The 24403-nt window shown below is 46.5% G+C and overlaps 2 protein-coding genes across 2 annotated transcripts in view; both read right to left on the bottom strand.

Annotated features, from left to right (window-relative positions):
- Positions 1-24403, bottom strand: part of SMC2 (structural maintenance of chromosomes 2) — a 446565-nt gene that overhangs the window by 240151 nt on the left and 182011 nt on the right. The gene's annotated exons all lie outside the window — the stretch shown is intronic.
- The window catches only part of GNG10 (G protein subunit gamma 10), a 59825-nt gene that overhangs the window by 2466 nt on the left and 32956 nt on the right, over positions 1-24403 (bottom strand). Inside the window, exon 2 of the mRNA XM_063455294.1 lies at positions 13566-13722. Coding sequence (XP_063311364.1) covers positions 13597-13722 — 126 coding nt within the window. The 3' untranslated portion in view covers positions 13566-13596. The remainder of the gene's footprint in view (positions 1-13565; positions 13723-24403) is intronic.

The raw sequence follows: 24403 nt of genomic DNA, 5'->3' as shown, positions 1-24403 counted from the left end.
GACCGCGACAACGACGCCGACGGCAGACCACCCGGCTTGGAACAAAGCCAACATCACCCCATTTGTGCCCAGAGGGAAGCACCTATGGCAGTGGAACTGCCACCTTGAACTTGGGGACTGAACTTACCTATACATCATCTTACACAAGATGTTCTTTACACAGTTCTATAACTGTTGTTTTTTATTAATGTTGAATAATGTTTATATATAATGCCAATGTTGTTCTGTTACCGGCTCTGTAAGCCTTAGACGTAGCTCTAACTTCAAGATACCAAGTTCTACCCCCCTCCCCCCCGCAGCACACGGTTATTAAGCGAAACCACTGCGCAAAATCAGCAGACCCCAGACTACACAGCGCATGAACCAAATTTCCTGGACCAGCACTACTGAGTGAACACACAGACCCAGATTAGAGAAGCTCAACACCTATGCACACCATAAATAAGCGCCCTACTAAAGCTCACATGTCAAGGCGCAAAGCAAATTGGCCATAAGGCGCATGCGGCCCGACTCCAGCACTCCCCAAACCACACGTCCTAGGACCACCCATAGGGGAGCCTGGGTGCTTGGTGACGACTGTATGCAAGTAATGTTAAAATCTTTAACCTGTTGCTCATCGAAATATGTTATATCATATGCAAAAACTTGCAAAAATAAAGAATTGGAAAAAAAAAAGGTGTAAATTCCAGTAAAGTGACAGTTTCCCTTTAAATAATTATAAGTGTATTGGCAGAGTACAGACAGCCACAGTCTTGGACATCTGCAGTAACTGGCATATCTCTAAAGCAGGTTATTTTCCCTGTATATATTGTGTACAGGTCAAACTTGATAACTTGAAACTTGTGCAAGCCTCATAAGAAGAACAATGGGTTTCTGGTGACACTGATTGAGATTATTCAAGCTGATTATTACAGACTTTCATAAAGACAAGAGTAAATCAGATACATGAAAAGTAAAATAGATACCCATTCATTTGAAATTAAAGCTCTGCAGGTCTCAGGACATATAAAAATGTTATTTATCTAGAGAAAAGGTGCTGGAACAGACAAAAAAGATAAATAGATTTAATCATGTAATAATCACTTTGCTTGCGTATTTCCTAAACTCCAGCTGACTTATAACAGTCTTGCCAAACACAATATAACAGTTAAGATAAGGACAATCATGACCATAACAAATGTGAACTACTGATAGTCCAGACCGGCACCCCCCTCCATGTGATAAGGCCCGGTATGTGGAAGCCAATTATGGTGTGATCTTCTATACTAGCCAACAACATTGCCATGACAGATATATTTACTGTCCCCTTCAGCAGTCAAATCAAACAGCAGTGTATACTTCCTGCACTGGTTCAATCTGCTAGAAAAATGAAGGAACATCTACTATAATGATCTCTGCTCTATGTGGTCCAATGGAGAATTGGGGTAAAGGGACACTATACTCACCAGAACAACTATAGCTTAATGTAGTTGTTCTGGTGAGTAATGTCAGTCCTTGCAGACATTTTCATGTAAACATTGCCTTTTCAGGCGCTGAACTTTCCCTATAGAGATGCATTTATATATATATATATATATATATATATATATATATATATATATTACAGTTAAAGTGAGAAATCAGTTAATGTGCACATTACCTAGTTAATCTGCAGATTAACTGATTTGCTCCATTAAAGTGCGGAATCAAGAGTTTTCCGCACTTTACCTAGGTAATGTGCACATTAACTGCTTCCGTATAGTTAAAGTGCAAAAGTTTGTTTCTTTCCCTCGGTAAAGAGGAAATTATTTATTACAAAAACGTCCTCGCAAAACCTATTTCACCCTTTCAGTGCAGTCTCTGCAGAGTCGTTCACTTTTCGTCTGAAGGCAGAAAGATTCTGTGTGAACCTGTCTCGATTCTTTTGTGAGCAAGTTCCTTTCAATGCCCTCCACCATCAAATTCTCAAAGCATAGACGTATGGCCTGTTGCTTCTCAGGGGCTGGCTACTAACAATGCTGCTCTGTAAGTCCGAGAAATACTTCTCTCATTCAGGAGAATTAGACCAAGGAGATGTCTGCTCATGGACCAGTGATTCTAACAGTCTTAAAATATATGATGATATTGAGAACAGTGGAGAGCATCTGCTTGGATCATTTCAGGGTTTTGCTGCATAATGTGCAGGAAGCGCTCGCTCACTTGTGGTGGTGGGGGCTCCTCGTTTCTTACCAGTTCGGGATAACTGTTTGAAGAGGTATGTGACTATGTGGTCCAGACAAGAACAGAACAGCAGCCTGTGCACACCATGGTGTCCTCCAGAGCTGTGAGCCCCTCAGAGATGGAGGTCAGAATGATTGTTTTGCACTTTAACGAGTGCCTAGTAGGTAATGTGCAGATTATCTAGGTAATGTGAGAAATATTTGAGAAACAAAATAATTTTCTGCACTTTAACTGATCGCCCTAGTTAATCTGCAGAATAACTAGGTAATGTGCACATTAACTGATTTCTGCATTTTAACTGTAACATATATATATATATATATATATATATATATATAAATAAATAAAATTGACCAGCATGGGGTTTTGCAATGCATGCGCATTAGCCTCCCAATGTTTTCCTATGGGAAATGGGAAAGCATTGGATTGGCTGAGGTTCTGATGATCTCAGCCAAGAAAGTTGATCAGGGGTGGGGCCAGTACCGGCAGTCCTGTGTGGTGCTGGAATAAAAGTACGTTTTAAGCTAATTTAAAAAGGGGACTGGGAGGAGGGGGCAGAGGCCTAAAGTGTTTTTTTTTTTTTCATATTTGAAAATTTTTCAATTTTCCTTCTTTTTTTCTAAATTACAAAGTAATATAATATAAATTACAGAATATATAATAATATAGTGCCACATTTTACATTGTACACCCTGTGGTCTGTACATCCATATTGTCTCATTCAATAATCATTTATATCATCCTTATATATTCAGATCGGCAGTATACCCTTACATTAAGAAACCTTTCCTTCCTTACGAATACTTATACAGCTCATGCATATCCTAAATCTTATTTAGTTGAATTTTAAACCCCCCTGCCCAGTCTGTATATTAGTCTAATTAATAGTAATTTTGGTTTTAAACAAAAATGTATTCATATTAATTAACATGGTCTTAATATGTGACTCTCAAACAGCTTTATCAACTATACCTAAATAAACATAAAAAACAGAAATAAATAAAATATGTTACTGTAGTAATCAATTCTTCTATATATTTGCAATTTCGAATTGGTTTATGTCAATTTCAGCCAAATGCCTAAATTAGTGGTGTGCCGCTTCTAGGACCTCTATCAATTTAGAGACTTATATCATTTTCTTTTAAATTATAGCACCCCCTTTTATTTGTATAACTATGGAATATGGTAGATCTGATTAAATAATAGTAACAATAACACCCCCCTAATCCATACTTACACACACCTGATCCCCATGTTATTCCTTCAGCTATTGTCATACACCGAGCCCATGCTTTTAGTAGTGACAGAATATTCACTACAGCAAATGTCAGAATTTCAAAACAGAACTAGGGCACAGCTATCCAAAGCCTACAAAATAAATTGCATTTGCCCCTACCCTTCAAATTAGATCACAGAGTAGTTTTGTTGAACTCTTCCTAAGGACACTCACAGCTACAGAAAATTATTACATGGTTTATTGTTTTTATCCCAGCTCATAGAATGCTTCTAATTTTGGCCAAATGCTGCACAATACATTATTCAGATAGGCAATTAAAAGATCAGGGCAGTGATCATATGATTTTCTTGTCTTGAATGTGTCCAATATTACAGATCAGACCATATAATTAGGATAGATCTTCAGTTGATCATGTGAGCAGTTTATCATTTCTAATTTTTTATAAATACTGATAATAACTGCACAGAGAAACTCGTTAAAAAAACAAGAAAAAAAGATCTCTCACATCATTTAAAATTACAGGGAATGTGAATAGAGAACTGGGCATACCCAAGAAAGAGACGTGTATTATATGTATTAAGGCAATTTGCATGGATTTGTGGGAGGTGCTGGTGTGCTAACTCTAGCCTACTTATGGCACTCCCCTTACCTTGCTCCTTACCGTTCGAGGTCAGCGTTGAATGAGGATCCACTTCCGGGTTCTCTCAGATGCCATCTTGGTTTTCTTACCCACGAGTTTCTCCGCGGCAAGCTGTGTCCAGGAATCTTCTTGCAGGCCTTTTCCCTCCGTCCAGCTTCTTACCCGGGTCTTCGTCGTAGATCGTGTCCCAGGGACTCCTAAACCGTAAGTCAGACCTACCTGTCACGCCAGGATCGGTTTCCCACGGCGCACGGTACAGCACGGGTCCTCGCTTTACGGTTTTCTCTGCACAGTCGCATTTCAAAGCCTTTCTCGCGGCTTCATTTCGTACAAATTGTTTGGCTAAATTATGCGTATTAGAGGAGCGATCATTTCGCACAAACTGTTTTCCCTTGCTTCATTTAAACGATTATCATTTCGGTTGTGTTTTCCGTTCGGCACTTATTCATAGTATATTCATGCACGATTGCTGTTCGCATTAAAGTGCATACGTTTAAGCTATTCATGCTAACTTCTGGTTCTCTTCATACTAAGATTCGGTTATTCTGCTATGTATTCACATAGATCTGTTTCGTGAGTTACATTTCATGAATATACATTCGGTTAAAAACTTGCTTGTTTGAATAGACAGACCATTTTCATTGCTCTTTTAAGGTATCACTTATTACATCACAGGCATGAAACCAGCTAACATTTCTGTATGGATCAATGGACTCCCACGCTTACAGGAGTTTTCATAAAATTATCCATTTCATTACAATCAAATCAGCCTACATTACAGGCCTCATGTCTTTGTTGCTAACCATGACACATAAGGATTTAATTCCTTTTTCATGCATACTCGGGTTGAATCACACGTACTGATCCAACCAATCATACAGTTCCTGCACAGTAATATACAAATATATATAACTTACATTTTATGTTTCCCTTACACACCATTATCATATAACACATATGTTGTTGGTACATAGGCCACGGCCTCCCTCAGATATCTTATTAAAGCCATGACAACATTTCTGAGTAACACATATCTATTCCCATGGTATCAACATTTTATTTTCAATCATACGCCAGCAAACCTTAAAACATTGCTGCTGCAGGCTATAAATCTGTTTTCTTTCCAACAATCCACACTCATCATACTACTTTCTTTTACCCATTTCAGGCTGTCAAGCTTATATATATTTGCTCCGCAAGTTTTTTTCCTGTGATTTTGTCATACTACCAGGTACGTACACCTGCTCATATGGTATTTCTACCATACATTTCATTTCGTCCCCCTAGGTTAGAGTGCTGGCAAGAGGGTCACAGGCTTCCCAATAGGTATTTACTCCGTCTTGGCAATCGCCATCAGCTAGTGGTCCCGCGAGGCCAACACCCTGCCTCAAACGTTTCAGAGACAAACACCCATCGGGCCACACGTTAGCTAGCCGCCTCGCATGTTGCATAGAGAGGGCCTCACCTGTCACTCCCTTCCCCTGTTTTCTGTCTTACAGTCACCGAGAGGCCTAAAACTCCTGTCACTACGACGAGTGGCCTCAATATAGAGCCTCTCAAGCCACTTGGCAATTAGCAGGGCCTCATCTGTCACCAAACAAGTAAAATGTTTTCGCCATCCGGCCTAGCTAGCCTGCCAGTACAATTTGGTGGTTTCCTATACTAATTAATTGTTTTGTTTATAGTATGTCTCAGGAAGGGGTAGAGTATTTCTCCCTGCTTAGCACCCCGGCTAGAGTTGTCACTCCCACACAAGGAGGAGAGCTAGCTAGTCTAGCATCGATCAGATCCTGGACGATCCCGCATATAACCACGGAATTGAGGAGACGACAAATCCCCTACCCAGCTACAGCAAGGAAAGCAGAACTTTTCAAACTGCTACGCACATCTACAAATAACATGGATGCCGGGGAAGGACCTAGCCAGTCCAACCTAGGAGACATACATGCCATGTTATCCTCACTCATGGCGTCCATGAGCAAGGTCAACTCCAGGCCCTTACTCTAGCAGGGCCACCCGCTGCTGTTCACAAGCACCAGCCGACTTCCGATTAGTTGCTCCAGCCATCACCCTGGATGACCAGGAAGTTAGCCCGGCTCATATGATACCGGAACACATAAAAAGGGATATCCTGGAAGGTAAAGACGTCAACCTGGCTTCCCTGTTGATTGCCTCCCAGGATATTGTTGAGAATAAGACGTATGCTTATGATGATGTATCTGTTGTTGTCAGGTCTAGGGATGCCCGCCTAAACAGGAAACGGACTATCCCTGAATTTTTACTAGCTTTTGGTATTTACAGGGATGTCATCTGTGCGGTCTATCCCAACAGAAGAGAGGAGTTTGATCTCTATATGCACAAGCTGGTAGACCTAGGCAACAAATATGGTGGTTTAGCCTTCTATGACTACCACAGGTCTTTTTCTGCAAAAGTGTCTGGAGCCTTCTCCCAGTATGGAACACGATCCAACTGGGGAAGGATTGATACCGTCATTTTTTGCAGACACTTTGCAGGTCTAAGAACACCGGCTTGTGCATACTGCTCCTCCACAGCCCATACTACAAACTTTGTCAAAAACCCTGTCCATTTAGGATTTCTGAGAGAGCAGTTCAAATGCACTATATTTTTATTATGTACATATTTTGCAGTATACTGGTTGGCACATTTTTACAGGTATTAAGGCTGTTTGGCCTATAATTGTGGGAGGGGCTTAAGTTAACTCACTCCCCTAGATATGGTACACCCCTTACCTGACTCCTTACCGATCAAGGTCAGCTTCTGAATGCACTTCCGGTTCATCCAGTCGCCATTCTGGAATTCTTCTGTTTTCTCACGAGGTCTTCCACGCTGAACTGTGTCCAGGAATCCAGCCGCAGGCTTTTCCGTCCGACCAGCTTCTTGCTTCTTTCACCGCCGCAGATCATGTACTAGTGACTCACAAACCGTTAGTTGACCTACCCGTTACGCCAGGCAACAGTCCCACGGCATCAGTCACGGGGGCCAGGTCCTCACTTTACGGTCACTATCAGTTTCAGCTGTCACATCCTATTCTCTATGCAAACCGGTCGTGCATCTTGCGGTTCGGATATAAACTACCATGCATATTCTATGTATATTTCGTATGTATGCTTTCGTATAGTCCCGAACGGGAAAAGTCGCTAAAATCGTTAATTTATTACTCCTCCGTTCGTGCGATCCAACCGCACGGACGGAGTCTACGTATTCCTATAACTTGTAACACACATCACTCATTCGTAGTCACGGACAATTTACATCGTTCAACTCTACTGGTTTCCTGCCCGCCAGGCATATACACACTCCCATACGGCAATCAATCACTGTTCGTGCGGTCTACACTGCACAAATAAAAAACAAACCTGTGTTTAAACCACTTTTATGGTTACGGCATTTTCCATTATGTGTACAGCGGGTAACAGTACCATTTAGCCACTTTACGGGCATCACATTCAAACTTCCCACGGGACACCTACTTACTGCCTGCCTGTTACCATCACAGGCTACACCTCACTATGTACATATATCACTAGTCTATTATCAGACAGTTATGGCCGGTTCGTGCGGTTTAACAACACGAACTGGAGACATTAAACTAAGTTTCATATCCCTGCAAACCGAACTTGGTATACTTCCGTGCGGCCACACATGGTATAACAAATTTCACATACATATTGGTCCTGTTCGGTCCTGTTCGCATGAACGGGTTAGTTATTGTGTTTAAACTTATTTTCATTGGGGTATTGCCTACTTTAAAGGGTACAGCAGGGCATTTACCTATAGTAAAGTACGGCCATCATATACTAAATCCAAAACTCAGGACAATACATACATTATGTGACAACTTTTGACTAAAAACACTTTGTACGGGCTACACTGGCATGGTTATTCATATGTTCCATTCATACATGTGTTAAATAAAAATTTCACAATACATGACAACGGTGGTTCTACTTTTTGGTTACTGCCACCTATAGGTCAGCAATTACATTGATATTAACATCATCTCCATTGACCTCTATATATAATCTCTACCTACACTTCCACCTACAGACAACTTCATATATTTCCACTATTGGGATTTTTACAAACACTGACCAAACAACTAAATTGTCAATCCACATGCTAAATATATACATATATATATATATATATATATATATATATATATATAATAAATAGCCAGTCATTACACATAAATACCAAATAACTATTTTGTATCATACATACTACGATCACCTATCAACATACATACCTCCCCATAATAATAATATATGCCCTACTGAAACACCCTAAATAAAACATATACGGGCATCACATATAAATCTAAAACTCAGAACTCACGTCACATACTATCCACCATACTACAACTCGGACACTGCCACCTATAGGCCGGCAAGTACATAACTTACGGAGATCTTACAAACATCATCTCCACTGACCTCTACAGGTCAAACAGGCAAACATTATTAAGAAAAAAATGGTTGTGCCAATTGTCTTTATTTTCATACGGTTTCCATCTATTTAGTTACAGGTACTACTGCTACCTATACGGATTGTCAGGTTTCAAAAACTATACTTCCAGGTATGTACACCTGCTCACAGTATATCCATATCTGATCTCCCACAAAATCGATATAAGTACTGGCAATTAGGGTCATAGGGGCCAATAGCTATTTTCCCTCTTTTTCTGCACTATGCTTCGGATTAGCAGTCCTGCGAGGCCAACACCCCACCTCACACTCGGAGGCATACACCCCTCGGGCCACTCGTGAGTTAGTCCCCTCGCACATATCCTATTTTCTGGTTACTGTCACCGAGAGGCCAACATCCTGCCACTACGATTGATGGCCACAAAAATCCCATCGTGCCAATGCATAGATAGAGCCTCCCAAGCCACTTGGCACTAGCAGGGCCTCACCATTCACAAAAACATGAGCATAATGGTTTTGCCGCACAGCATAGCTAGCAAGCCAGTACTAAAACACCCGGTTCAAATAATAATTTAACCTTTTATTTTAGTTAAAGTATGTCTCATGAAGGTGGCGAAGAGTTATCTCTTCCAAACACCCCAGGGGAGATGTTGCCAGTCCAGCGTCAATCAGTCAATACCACGCATCACCACCGAGTTAAGGAGGCGACAAATTCCCTACTCTGCTACAGCAAGGAAAGGGGAGTTATTTAAACTCCTAAGGACAGCAACCAACAACACGGAACCTGGGGAAGGCCCCAGCAACACCAACGCGGTTGACATCCAGGCTATGCTGGCCTCGCTCATGAACTCCATGGGCAAGGTTAACGACAGACTGGCTAACCTCGAGGCGGTCACCACAGCCCTCACCAAGGCAGGCCTTCCTGACACTGTACAACCAGCACCAAATGAACCACAGGATACTCAGGACGTTGATCCTGCACACACGATCCCAGCCCACATTAAAAGAAACATCCTGGAAGGCAAAGATGTCAACCTAGCATCCCTACTAATTGCCTCCCAGGATGTGGTTGAAAATAAGACTTATATGTATGATGAAGTATCGGTGGTGGTCAGAACTAAGGACTCCAGGTTAAACCGGAAACTGACAATATTTAGAGATGTTATTTGTGAGGTGTACCCTAATAGAAGAGAGGAATTCGATCGTTACATGCACAAGCTGGTGGACCTGGGAAACAAATATGGTGGGTCGGCTTTTTACGACTATCATAGGTCATTTTCCACCAAAGTGTCTGGCGCTCTCTCCCAGTATGGCACCCGTATCAACTGGAGCAGACTAGATACAGAGTTATTTTGTAGGCACTTCGCAGGTCTCAAAACACCGGCTTGTGCATCCTGCTTTTCTACTACCCACACTACAAATGTTTGTTCTAGCACGGCAGACGATCACAGTCAGTCACCCAGCATTAGCTACGCTGGTAGAACTGTAAAAACCTCCAGAGACAACCTTGGTCGTCCCATCATTTTCTTTGGCAAATCCCAGATTTGCAATAATTTCAATGTTGGCACATGTAGCTTTAGTGCATGTAGACTGTTGCATATTTGTTCACAATGTTTAAGGGCACATGCAAAAACCATGTGTCCAAATAAAATTTACCCTAAACCACACCTAACGTCTGTTAACATTTGGTGTCTTTGCAGCACTACTGACCAATCCCCCCTCCAGACATCTGGTAGATTTTCTAATTTCTGCATTTTCAGAGGGGTTCATACATATGCCCACTGGCCATCTAGAATGCCCTAATTTGCAATCAGCAAAACAGAACCCAACGGCAGTAAATACGCTCATAGTTGGCAGAGGGGTTCTTGTTCGGGCCATTTTCAACCCCACCATTTATGGCATGGCACACAAATCCCATCGAGATTGTCACAGGGAAATCTTCCCTTAAACAGAGACTCATCATAGATCTTTCAGACCCTCATACCTCTACTACCCCAAGTCTCAACTCCCTCATTCCCTCCGAAGAGTTTTCCCTACAATATGCCACCATAGATCACGCCATCACTCACAGGGGAGCTTGGCTAAGTAAGACAGACATTACAAATGCCTTCAAATTACTACCAATCCACCCTACACCCTGGCACTTACATGGCATAACATGGCAGACAAATATTAGTTTTTCTCCCACTTAACCTTTGGGTCAAAAAGTAGCCCTAAAATCTTTGACACATTTGCAGAATCACTTTGCTGGTTATTACTAAACATTTCAAGATGCCCCATAGTCATCCATTATCTAGATGACTTTCTGCTGATAGAAGGGAACTCCCTTCCCCCCAGAAGTCTCAAAGAAGCCCTTAGCCTGTTTGACCATTTGGATGTCCCAGTATCCTCTAAGAAAACAGAAGGTGCAGATACCATCATTACATTCCTGGGCATACAACTTGACTCGGCACCCATGCAAGCAAGCTTACCACAAGAGAAAATTACAAACATTCTCAACAGCATAAATCACTACATCTTGCTGGGTACTTGCAACTGCAAGGAACTTCAATCCCTCATAGGTTCCTTAAACTTTGCCATGCACATCATCCCGCAAGGGCGGGCTTTCATATCCAGACTTCTTTGTCTTTTCCCACACTTCCAACCATAGACTGTCCATGGATCTACAGGCCACAGCAGACCTACACATGTGGAAGAAATTCTTGACCACCTGGAATGGTAAAAGCTTGTTCCTCACCGGATTGTCCGACATGTCGCCAACCATATGGTCAGACGCGGCGTCTACTACGGGTTTTGCAGCCATCTTTGGGAACGAATAGCTTTGGGGTAAGTGGCCTGAAGAAGTCCATGACTTATAAGGCTGTTTTACAACCTCAGCTCTTTTTGAGATCTACCCCATTGTAGCGGCTGCTGTGGCATGTGGACATTTATGGTTTGTTTTTTTAAACGAAAATTGGACAAGCCAAACCGCCATATGGCCGAAATTCAACTGTCCCAATTTGTATTTCTTTTTGGACGAAATAGTTCAGCCAAAACAATTTTTTTCCCCATGTGCCAAACCACAGCTTCCCTTCCTCAGCTGTAATATTGTGGAAAGCATTCAAACAGAAACGAGAGAGTGAGCAAATATAACGCATATACCAACACTCAAAAAATGGGGGATAAGCCTTAAATGGTGACTTAAAACATGGCAAAAAAGGGAAAAGTAAACACAAGACAAAACGAAAAAAAGAGAAAAAAAAAGTTCCTAGAATGGGGACAAAATTCCTATTTAACCCTGCACTAAAAAAAATAAAACTTAACCTTTATTAATAACCATTAAGATAATAAAAATGAAATAAAATCTAAATTTCTACAAAATCTATTAGAGTGTGGGTTTTGCTAAAGCCAATTACCTACAATTAAATTATTCTATTAGATAGCAGGTATATCTTATTTGAATACTAGGACTACAAATGTATCAGATTGTGAATGTGATGCTAATAAAGATCAACACTGTTCCTCTCCTTCACCCCTCATGTCCAATCAATTGCCAAATCCTTCCTCTTCCATCTCAAAAACATCTGACCCTATTTAATACCTGATACGGCAAAGGTGCTTGTCCATGCTGCAGTCCTCTCTCGCCTTGACTACTGTAGTCCGCTTCTCAGTGGTCTTACGTGTTCCCAACTTGCCCAGTTACAGTCTATAATGAATACGGCAGCAAGGCTGATCTTCCTGTTCGCCCGCACCTCCCACGCCTCCCCCTTTGTCAGTCCCTCCATTGGCTTCCCGTAAGATATAGGCTCAATTTAAGATCTTGACATTTGCTTACAAATCTCTACATAATGCTGCTCCCACCTACTTATCCTCACTAATCCACAAATATGTCCCGTCTAGGCCCCTACGCTCTGCAGGAGACCTATGTCTAACCTCTGTTCGTATCCCACCTCTGATGCTCACCTTAAAGACTTCTCTAGGGCTGCACCGTTCCTATGGAACGCCCTTGCCCTCTCTGTTAGATTGTTATCCAATCTCCACTCCTTCAAAAAATCTTCAAAAACCTTACTTCTTCAGGAACGTGTATCAATTAAACTGAACAGCTTTCCCTCCCCACACCCTGATTCCTCTCCCGAAAGGGTCATCAAATCAAAACACTAAGCCCTCAATGAATACTATCCTAGCAACCTACTTTTCTACCCTACCCTTACCTTTTTTCCCGCTATACCCCACTCCCTCTAGCATGTAAGCTCATTGAGCAGGGCTCTGTATCCCCTCTGTTCCTGTGCGTCAAACTTGTCTGGTTACAAATACGTGCCTGTTAGTCCACCCATTGTACAGCGTTATGGAACTTGTTGGCGTTTAATAAATAAGAATAATACTGTAATACAATAGGAGCAACTAGAAGCATAAATTGTGGAAAGCAGTGTCAGACAGACTGTATGTGCAGGACACTGCTCCTTTGCTGAGATGTGTGTAAAAAGAGATCTAATGAGACAATCCTGCATGTTAAATGGAAGCACATTAAAGGACCACATCTCAATGAAGTGGTCTGGGTACATTGGTCATGTCATTTTAACCCTGCACTGTAAAACATTGCTGGTATGTAGAAACTGCAATGTTTACAATGTGGGGTTTAACGCACATCTGGTGGCTTTCTTCCTGCCACTAAAGGCGCTTCTGTTCCATTAACCAAGTAAAACTTGGTCACGTGGCATTGTGGCTTTTAGGAAAACAGTGAATCCAATGCTTCCCTATGAGGAACATTGGACTGGCCCAGCAATGGAAGAATTGATGCCTCCTCAATTATGTCACATGCGGAGAAGAGGTGAGCAGAGCCAAGGGAGTTTCAGGTTTGGAAAAAAAACACAAATAAAAAGCTCTCTTTTTTTTTTTTTACAGGATTTTACACAGGAAAAGTAGGGGGGAGGTGGCTGAATCAAACTAGTGACAGGAGAACTAGAGTTAGCAATATGGGCTTGTATTCCTAACGCTATAGTGTTCCTTTAAAGCAGCTATTAAGTGTATAAATATGCATAGCCTTTCCATGTAACATACTTACTGTAGTCATGGATCATGCACAGAAAACATCTTCAGAGCAGCACACAGGATCTCGGCTCCCGGAACGGGTTACTTCCAGCAGGCATTCCAACCAGCAGGGCATCTTTGCAAGCATTCTGCATACAATACTGTTGGAGCTCTGCTGCTGCCTGTGACACCTGCAAACAGACAGTCAGTCATGTGGTTAGTGGCAGCTAGAGGATCAAAAAAATCACTTAATATTAAAAGGCTTTGTTGCTTTGTTTAATAGCCTTCTAAAAAAAATGAAATAGATTCTTAACCTTTGAACGAATTAATCCTAAACTATAATTAAATTTCTTCCCCGATAGAAACATAGAAACATAGAATGAGACGGCAGATAAGATACAATTGGCCCATCTAATCTTCCCAATTTTCTAAATACTTTCATTAGTCCCTGCCTTTATCTTATAGTTAGGATAGCCTTATGCCTATCCCACGCATGCTTAAACTCCTTTACTGTGTTAACCTCTACCACTTCAGCTGGAAGGCTATTCCATGCATCCACTACCCTCTCAGTAAAGTAATACTTCCTGATATTATTTTTAAACCTTTGTCCCTCTAATTTAAGACTATGTCCTCTGGTTGTGGTAGTTTTTCTTCTTTTAAATATAGTCTCCTCCTTTACTGTGTTGATTCCCTTTATGTATTTAAATGTTTCTATCATATCCCCCTGTCTAGGCCCTGGGGAGTCAGCACAGCTAAATGTACAAGGGCACATGTATGAGTGTGGGGATGGTGCTAGTGATTGGCTGTATGTGTTTAGGGGAGTGGTTATGTGTTTGTAGTGGGGCAGGGATCATCTTACCTCAGTGCCTGTTTGGATTCTGGCCAGCAAACAACTTCCCTCCCACCCACCCTAATTTATGTTTTTTGTTTTGTCACAGCTAGCGGGGAGCGTGTCCTTGCCAACAGGTTTGGGGAGCAGATAGAATCATGGGCGTAGGAACCCAAAAAAATCTGGGGGGGATAGCATTTTTACTCGCCGGGTATATTCTTATTCCGTAAACTAGGAGTTGTTTATCCCATTGTACAGCGCTACGGAATTTGCAGTCGCTATATAAATGATTAAATAATAACATTAAAGGGTCACTACAAGGAAGGGGTTTTACTTACCCGTATACAGCGCCGGGATCCTCCTGATTAGAACCACCCCTACCCTTCCCATGAATATTAGAACCACCCATACCCCTTCCATGCACAAAAGAACCCCACCTACCCCTTCCACGCATTTTAACCCCCTACCTCTTCCATGCATATTAGTACCCCCTAACCACTTCCATGCATATTAGTACCCCCTAACCCCTTCCATGCATATTATAACCCACCCTACCTCTTCCATTCATATTAATACTCCCCTAACCCCTTCCAATAATTTTTCTACCTCCCCCCTCCTCCCATCCATATTAGTAGCCCCCCCTAACCCCTTCCAATAATTTTTCTACCTCCCCCCTCCTCCCACCCATATTAGTAGCCCCCCCTAAACCCTTCCAATTATTTTTCTACCTACCCCTCTCCCCCTATCCTTATTAGTAGCCCCCCTAACCCTTTCCAATTATTTTTCTGCCATGTTAACTAACGCCAGTGCTGGAGTGCCGCCGTGTTTACATTAAAAGGTCTGCAGGGACAGGCTATAGACACCAGAACCACTACATTAAGCTGCAGTGCTTCTGGGAACTATAGTGTTTCTTTAATGTGAGGTAAATTAGAGATTAGTGCCACGAATAATATGCTAGATTTCCTACTTACAACCAGATGAGGATGATGATGGGCTCTAGCTGCAGTCTGGCTCCACTGGTCTGGTGTAGAACAGGCTCTCTGGAGGCTGTTTGTAACTGTGGTCCCAAAAATCAATGTTCTGTGAGAATGGGAATCAGCTCCATTTTCTGGGGGCCCTTTACACAGCTCAAGGTCTGGGTCCCAGGGTCCACCTTCACGTTCCACCAATGAGTTTGTTCACAGGGGGTGGAGTGTGTAGGGGATGTCCTGATATGTGTGTAAGGGCTGCAAGGTGTGATTCTGTGTATGTACGGGATGCAGTGTGTGCGTCTGTAAGGGGTGCATTGAGTGTGTGTACGGGGTGCATTGAGTGTGTGTAAGGAATGCATTGTGTGTTTCTGTGTGTGTAAGGATTGCATGATTGTGTGTGTGTGCACGGGGTGCATTGAGTGTGTGTAAGGATGAATTGTGTGTTTCTGTGTGTGTAAGGGTGGCATGATTGTGTGATTGTGTGTGATGGATGTCAATCTCTCTCCCTCGTCACTCTCTTTCTTCCCCTCCCTCCCTCGTCACTCTCTTTCTCCCCCTCCCTTGTCACTCTCTCTCCCCCTCCCTTGTCACTCTCTCCCCCCCTCCCTTGTCACTCTCTCCCCCCCTCCCTTGTCACTCTCTCCCCCCTCCCTTGTCACTCTCTCCCCCTCCCTTGTCACTCTCTCCCCCTCCCTTGTCACTCTCTCTCCCCCTCCCTTGTCACTCTCTCTCCCCCTCCCTTGTCACTCTCTCTCCCCCTCCCTTGTCACTCTCTCTCCCCCTCCCTTGTCACTCTCTCTCCCCCTCCCTTGTCACTCTCTCTCCCCCTCCCTTGTCACTCTCTCTCCCCCTCCCTTGTCACTCTCTCTCCCCCTCCCTTGTCACTCTCTCTCCCCCTCCCTTGTCACTCTCTCTCCCCCTCCCTTGTCACTCTCTCTCCCCCTCCCTTGTCACTCTCTCTCCCCCTCCCTTGTCACTCTCTCTCCCCCTCCCTTGTCACGCTCTCTCCCCCTCCCTTGTCACTCTCTCCCCCTCTCTCCCTCCATCCCCCCCTTGTCACTCACTTTCTCCCCCCGTTTCTTTCTTTCTCCCCCCCTCCCTCCATGTCCCCCTCCCTGTTTCTCTCCCACTCCCTCCCTGTTTCTTTCTCCCCCCCTCCCTCCCTGTTTCTTTCTCCCCCTCCCTGTTTCTGTCTCCCCCTCCCTGTTTCTGTCTCCCCCCTCCCTCCCTGTTTCTGTCTCCCCCTCCCTCCCTGTTTCTGTCTCCCCCTCCCTCCCTGTTTCTTTCTCCCCCTCCCTCCCTGTTTCTGTCTCCCCCTCCCTCCCTGTTTCTGTCTCCCCCTCCCTCCCTGTTTCTTTCTCCCCCCTCCCTCCCTGTTTCTTTCTCCCCCCTCCCTGTTTCTTTCTCCCCCCTCCCTGTTTCTTTCTCCCCCCTCCCTGTTTCTTTCTCCCCCCTCCCTGTTTCTTTCTCCCCCCTCCCTGTTTCTTTCTCCCCCCTACTCCCTCCCTGTTTCTTTCTCCCCCCTACTCCCTCCCTGTTTCTTTCTCCCCCCTACTCCCTCCCTGTTTCTTTCTCCCCCTACTCCCTCCCTGTTTCTTTCTCCCCCCTACTCCCTCCCTGTTTCTTTCTCCGCCCCTCCCTCCCTGTTTCTTTCCCCCCTCCCTTTCTTTCTCCCCCCCTCCGTTTCTTTCTCCCCCCCTCCTTCCTGTTTCTTTCTCCCCCTCCCCCTCCTGTTTCTTTCTCCCCCCCTCCTTCCTGTTTCTTTCTTTTTTTTTTTTGAAAATCTGTTTATTTATGATAGGAGAAGAGAAAGAGTACATAAAGGATCGGCTCGCAGGCCCACAAAAAACATAATTACACTTCGGTGTGGCCGAGTAAGTGTAGTTCAAGATTGTCTATATCAAAAGTAACATTGCATTTATATGAGTTGACTTACAATATAACTGTTCAGGTTTACATATAACTGTAGGCAAAAGCCTAGTAAGGTTTAATTAGGTTACTGAGTATACTAATCAAGGGGTGTCAAGCACCTGGACCTACATATATTTTATTGAGTACAAAGCAACACTGTGCACCGTGTCAAAACCAGGCTGGGCGGCAGGTCGGAGATAATGATGAGACGTTGTAAGTGTGTCAGAGGGAGTATTAAATGGGTAGATGAGTGTGCACGTCTACATTCTTGGTCGGGTTAATATGGCCGGTCAGCCTTTGAGCGAGTACCCGTGTCTCTCGGCTCAAGGTGTCTAAAGTGATGTTGCTATCCAGTGTTCCTGTTACAGTACTTTGTTGTCAATTATTTCAGTACGGTTGTGTATCATACAATAGGAAAGTAGAAAGGCAGAGATAGGGTGAATTAGGGTGGCCATCGTAGTGGGCCCCCCCCAGCTCCACGGAGCGCAGCCCGCGCCCCTGCCGGCGTCGCAGACTCGGTAAAGGTGAGGGACTTTTTAAGTGGGTATCGTGTTTCAAGCCCCGTGGGGTGTGTGCGTGTGTATCAGGTCGTCGGGACAGTGTCGATTCTGTCAGTCCAGTGCGTTGCCCTTATTGCTGTGAGTGTCTTGCCACCCATAAAGTCAGTGGCGTGGAGTAGTAATTGTCGTTTGGGTCACAGTCTTCCCCCTGTTACTGGAGGGCTATCGACTAGTAGCTTGGTATGCGAACCACGGTTGCCACCGTTCCACGTGCCTGGTTCCCCTACCCGTAAGGGATGCCTGTAGTGCTTCCGCCAATTGTATGTCTCCGACCCTGTTTAACCAATCCTCAACCGTGGGGACCTCGGTCCGCTTCCAGTACGCAGGTATGAGGGCTTTGGCTGCGTTCAGTAGGTGACGTAGGATGGACTTCTTGTAGCCAGAAATAGACCGAGTGGTGATATGTAGGAGGGCCAGTTCCCTGGACCATTCCGTGTCGTCTCCCAGCATTGTTTTGATTTCAGATTTGATACTGTTCCAATATGGAGTGATGAGTTGGCAGTCCCACCAGATGTGCACGATCGTGCCCCTCTCCTCTTGACATCTCCAGCATGTGGGGGATGTCGTCGGGAATATCCTGTGTAATGTTACTGGTGTCCTATACCACATGGATATTAACTTATAGTTGACTTCCTGATAACGGGAGCTGGAGGAGCTCTTGTACTGCCAGAGGAGTGCCGTGTCCCACTGTGGTTGCGAGATCGGGTTCTCCAGTTGTTGTTCCCATAGTCTCCTGAACGTGGTGTTCGTCGTGGTGCTTCCTACCAGCAGGTGTTGGTAGAGTAGTGATACCGCCTTGTTAAGCGTGTCTCCCCGGTGGCATAGTTCTTCAAACCACGTAAGATCTCTGTGAAGGCGTTCCTTGTGCGGGAGAGACCTATAATAGTGTGTCAGTTGTAAATAGCGGAGAGATACCATTGGTGAATTAGGTCTATCGGCCAGTAATGAGCGGAGGGGCCGAACAGTGCCCCCATGGAGGACCGTTCTAATTGGGACGTAGTCTTGTTCTTCCAGGAATATCCAGGCCTTGGCTGGGATGCCACCAGCAAGGTTTGGGTTGGGAACAATTGGGAGAAGGGGACTAGGAATCGGGGATACGTGCGTAGTTTTGCGCATCGAGTCCCACGCCTTCAAGGTTTGTGTCGTCGGAGTCTCTAGTCCTTCTCCCGTGCGACAGCTTGTTCCCCCTTGCCATACTGCTGCTTTAAGTGCGGCAGGTGATTCCCCATTGTTCAGGGTAACCCATTGCGTCGGGGAGTCAGCTACATGCCACTCCAGAATTCGTTGTAGGGTGGCGGCTTGATGATAGCGTTTGAAATCCGGGAGTGCCAGGCCACCTCTAAGTCTAGGTAGGCAGAGAGTGTCGTACCGTATTCTAGATCTCTCCCCCCTCCATACGTACCGGATAATTGCGGATTTTAAGGTGGAAAAGAAATTATTCGGTGGCGTCAGGGGTATTGTCTGGAACAAGTAGAGAAGTCGCGGGAGAACATTCATTTTTAGCACTGCGACTCTTCCGTGCCAGGTGATGTGCGGGTACGTCCATTTATCTAAATCTGAGATAACCCTTCGCAGGATAGTGGCAAAATTGTGGCGATAAAGCTCCTGGGGGTTCGTGGTGATCCATATACCAAGATATTTCATCCTCTCCGTGCACCAACGAAATGGGAAGATAGTTCCCAGTTCCTCGTATTCTTCCGGTCGAAAAGTGAGGTTGAGCACTTCACATTTGGAGAGGTTAAGTTTGAAACCCGAAATCTTTCCAAATTTTTCGAACTCCAGGAGTAGGCAGGGCAGCGTGACTCGTGGGTGGGAGATAAAAAAAAGGAGGTCATCCGCATATGCGGCCACCTTATGTTCTGTCCCCATCCAGGTGTATCCCGAGATGTCCGGGTGGTGGCGGATCGCATGTAGCAGTGGTTCCAGGGTCAGTGCAAATAAAAGTGGTGACAAAGGGCATCCCTGTCTAGTCCCGTTCCGAATTTCGAAGCTGGGAGTTAGGGCCCCATTCACTCGGACGGCAGCATGTGGTTTATCGTATATGGCTGAGATCCACGCCAGCATATTGTGTCCCAGTCCCAAGGCCCGCAGGGTTTCCATCATGTATGACCAGTTGACACGGTCGAAAGCCTTTTCGGCGTCCGTGGAAAGAAGTAGGATTTTATCCCGCGTCTCCCGAGCCCTGTGCTGGATGGAGAATAGGCGCAGCGTACTATCTCGTGCCTCCCTCCCCGGTATAAATCCCGTCTGGTCTGCGTGGACCAGGCTCGGTAGTACCCGTTGCAGTCTAGTGGCCAGGATCTTTGTAAGCAGTTTTGTATCCACATTCAGCAGGGAGATGGGTCGATAGCTGCCACATTGCTCTGGGTCTTTTCCCGGTTTGAGGAGGACCGTGATAGTGGCAGCCAGAGATTCCGCTCCAAAGCGTCTCCCATCCGTAACGGTGTTAACAGCAGCAGTCAGCCGGGGTAGGAGGATTGAGGAGAAGAGCTTGTAATACCCCACAGAGAATCCGTCGGGGCCTGGTGCTTTGCCTGTTTTGGTGGACTTCAGGGCTGCGGCCATTTCTTCGGCGCTAATTGGCACGTCTAGTATATCCGCCGCTTCTGGGGACACTCGTTTGTCTACGTTATCGAGTAGGTAGTCTTGAATGAGCGTGGAGGATTGGTGTCCCAGTATTGTGTTGTCAGGGCCCGGGATGTTGTAGAGGGCGCCATAGTAACGTCGGAATTCGTTGGCTATGTCTTCGGGGAATTGGGACAGTTTTCCGGATTGCAAGCGGATTTTATGTATCCGTGTGCGGGGGGTGTCTCCTTTCAGGATGCGGGCGAGGTATTTGCCGCCTTTGTTTGCGTGAATATAAAAGAAATTCTTGGAATGTTGTAGCGAGCGGTGGTATCTTTTTGTAAGGAGTTCTTTCAGGTGGCGTCGGGCATCCGTCAGGTCCTGTTGGATCGAGGCTAGTGGGGTTTGCTTATGTTGAAGTTCCAGCTTCGAGATGGTTTTGTATACATTTGTCATTTCCTGCATGGTCGCCTTGCGTCGACGGGAAGCTATTTTTATAAGGATGCCACGTATGGTACTCTTATGTGCCTCCCAAAGTGTGATCGGAGAGGTATCTGTCACGTCGTTTTCCTGGAAATAAAGGTCGAGGGCTTGTTTGATCTCATTTTCCACCGCTGGGTCCTGAAGTAAGGTGTCATTCAGACGCCAGGTCCACCGTGCCGGCTTGAATAGCGGGGAGTCCAGCTCCACCGTAACCGGGCCGTGGTCTGACCATGTGGCGGGGCCTATTCCTTCCTGTTTCTTTCTCCCCCTCCTGTTTCTTTCTCCCCCCCTCCTTCCTGTTTCTTTCTCCCCCCTCCCCCTCCCTGTTTCTTTCTCCCTCCCTGTTTCTTTCTCCCCCCTCTCCCTCCCTGTTTCTTTCTCCCCCTCTCTCCCTCCCTGTTTCTTTCTCCCCCTCTCTCCCTCTGTCCCCCCCTTGTCACTCACTTTCTCCCCCCGTTTCTTTCTTTCTCCCCCCTCCCTCCCTGTCCCCCCTCCCTGTTTCTCTCCCCCTCCCTCCCTGTTTCTTTCCCCCCCCTCCCTCCCTGTTTCTTTCTGCCCCCCTCCCTCCCTGTTTCTGTCTCCCCCTCCCTGTTTCTGTCTCCCCCCTCCCTCCCTGTTTCTTTCTCCCCCCTCCCTGTTTCTGTCTCCCCCCTGTTTCTGTCTCCCCCCTACTCCCTCCCTGTTTCTTTCTCCCCCCTACTCCCTCCCTGTTTCTTTCTCCCCCTACTCCCTCCCTGTTTCTTTCTCCCCCTACTCCCTCCCTGTTTCTTTCTCCCCCCTACTCCCTCCCTGTTTCTTTCTCCGCCCCTCCCTCCCTGTTTCTTTCCCCCCTCCCTCCGTTTCTTTCCCCCCTCCCTCCGTTTCTTTCTCCCCCCCCTCCGTTTCTTTCTCCCCCCCTCCTTCCTGTTTCTTTCTCCCCCCTCCCCCTCCTGTTTCTTTCTCCCCCCCTCCTTCCTGTTTCTTTCTCCCCCCCTCCTTCCTGTTTCTTTCTCCCCCCTCCCCCTCCCTGTTTCTTTCTCCCTCCTCTCCCTCCCTGTTTCTTTCTCCCTCCTCTCCCTCCCTGTTTCTTTCTCCCTCCTCTCCCTCCCTGTTTCTTTCTCCCTCCTCTCCCTCCCTGTTTCTTTCTCCCCCCTCTCCCTCCCTGTTTCTTTCTCCCCCTCTCTCCCTCTGTCCCCCCCTTGTCACTCACTTTCTCCCCCCGTTTCTTTCTCCCCCCTCCCTCCCTGTCCCCCCTCCCTGTTTCTCTCCCCCTCCCTCCCTGTTTCTTTCTCCCCCCTCCCTCCCTGTTTCTTTCCCCCCCCTCCCTCCCTGTTTCTTTCTCCCCCTCCCTGTTTCTGTCTCCCCCTCCCTGTTTCTGTCTCCCCCCTACTCCCTCCCTGTTTCTTTCTCCCCCCTACTCCCTCCCTGTTTCTTTCTCCGCCCCTCCCTGTTTCTTTATCCCCCCCTGTTTCTTTATCCCCCCTCCCTTCCTGTTTCTTTATCCCCCTCCCTCCCTGTTTCTTTATCCCCCCTCCCTCCCTGTTTCTTTATCCCCCCCTCCCTCCCTGTTTCTTTATCCCCCCCTCCCTCCCTGTTTCTTTATCCCCCCTCCCTGTTTCTTTATCCCCCCTCCCTGTTTCTTTCTCCCCCCTCCCTCCCTGTTTCTTTCTCCCCCCTACTCCCTCCCTGTTTCTTTCTCCCCCCTACTCCCTCCCTGTTTCTTTATCCCCCTCCCTGTTTCTTTATCCCCCCTGTTTCTTTATCCCCCCTCCCTGTTTCTTTATCCCCCCCCCTGTTTCTTTATCCCCCTCCCTCCCTGTTTCTTTATCCCCCCCTCCCTGTTTCTTTATCCCCCTCCCTCCCTGTTTCTTTATCCCCCCTCCCTCCCTGTTTCTTTATCCCCCCTCCCTCCCTGTTTCTTTATCCCCCCTCCCTGTTTCTTTATCCCCCCTCCCTCCCTGTTTCTTTATCCCCCCTCCCTCCCTGTTTCTTTATCCCCCCTCCCTCCCTGTTTCTTTCTTCCCCCCTCCCTCCCTGTTTCTTTCTTCCCCCCTCCCTCCCTGTTTCTTTCTTCCCCCCTCCCTCCCTGTTTCTTTCTTCCCCCCTCCCTCCCTGTTTCTTTCTTCCCCCCTCCCTCCCTGTTTCTTTCTTCCCCCCTCCCTCCCTGTTTCTTTCTTCCCCCCTCCCTCCCTGTTTCTTTCTTCCCCCCTCCCTCCCTGTTTCTTTCTTCCCCCCTCCCTCCCTGTTTCTTTCTTCCCCCCTCCCTCCCTGTTTCTTTCTTCCCCCCTCCCTCCCTGTTTCTTTCTTCCCCCCTCCCTCCCTGTTTCTTTCTTCCCCCCTCCCTCCCTGTTTCTTTCTTCCCCCCTCCCTCCCTGTTTCTTTCTTCCCCCCTCCCTCCCTGTTTCTTTCTTCCCCCCTCCCTCCCTGTTTCTTTCTTCCCCCCTCCCTCCCTGTTTCTTTCTTTCCCCCTCCCTCCCTGTTTCTTTCTTCCCCCCTCCCTCCCTGTTTCTTTCTTTCCCCCTCCCTCCCTGTTTCTTTCTTCCCCCCTCCCTCCCTGTTTCTTTCTTCCCCCCTCCCCTACCTGTTTCTTTCTTCCCCCCTCCCCTACCTGTGTTGTAGCGTGGCCGAGCTGTGTACTGTCCGCGGGTACAGGGAGCTTTTGTTTCCTGTATCCGGCGGACTAACAGGAAGTGCACACTCAGTGTTCACTTCCTTTTAGTCCGGCCGGGTACAGGAGACAGATGCTCCCTGTACCGGCGGACTATGCAGGGCTCGGCCACGCTACATTGAGGGAGTGACAGGAGGGAGCGCTGAGCGCTTCCCTCCTGTCAGCCCCTCTCCTCTGGCTGCGCCCGGGCAGAGCTGCAGCCGCCTGAGGCTCTCTGCAGAGCGCTCGGGCGGCTGCAGCAAAAGGGGGGCCGGCGGAGCTGGGGGGGATTTCCCCATTACCTGTCCCCCCCGCATGATTTGCTGGGGGGGATGCGTCCCCCCCATCCCCCCCGGTTCCTACGCCCATGGATAGAATGTCAGGAGATGGACAAGGTGGGTCTCATCCTCCCCTGCTCTGTAAGGTAAACTTTCAAGTTACCGAATTGGACGTGCCCACCAAGCTAAGAGCTGGCTGGTGGTTAGAGCATTTAAGATGATTGGAATTTGGTTTGGGCGAGGGGGGAGGTGAGACACCAGTGGGTAAAGTTTTTGGTGCATAGGCACCTGGTTAAGTTCATTGGCAAGGACGGTTATTTAAAGGACCACTCTAGTGCCAGGAAAACATACTCGTTTTCCTGGCAATAGAGTGCCCTGAGGGTGCCCCCACCCTCAGGGTCCCCCTCCCGCCCGGCTCTGGAAAGGGGAAAAGGGTTAAAACTTACCTTTTTCCAGCGCTGGGCGGGGAGCGCTTCTCCGCCTCTCCGCCTCCGTTCCGCCCCGTCGGCTGAATGCGCACGCACGGCAAGAGCTGCGCGCGCATTTAGCCGGTCGCATAGGAAAGCATTTACAATGCTTTCCTATGGACGCTTGCGTGCTCTCACTGTGATTTTCACAGTGAGAATCACGCAAGCGCCTCTAGCGGCTG

Source organism: Pelobates fuscus, chromosome 5, assembly GCF_036172605.1.
Source record: "Pelobates fuscus isolate aPelFus1 chromosome 5, aPelFus1.pri, whole genome shotgun sequence".
Lineage (NCBI taxonomy): Eukaryota > Metazoa > Chordata > Amphibia > Anura > Pelobatidae > Pelobates > Pelobates fuscus.
The sequence above is the reverse complement of the archived record's forward strand: the minus strand, read 5'-3'. Positions and strand labels throughout refer to the sequence as shown.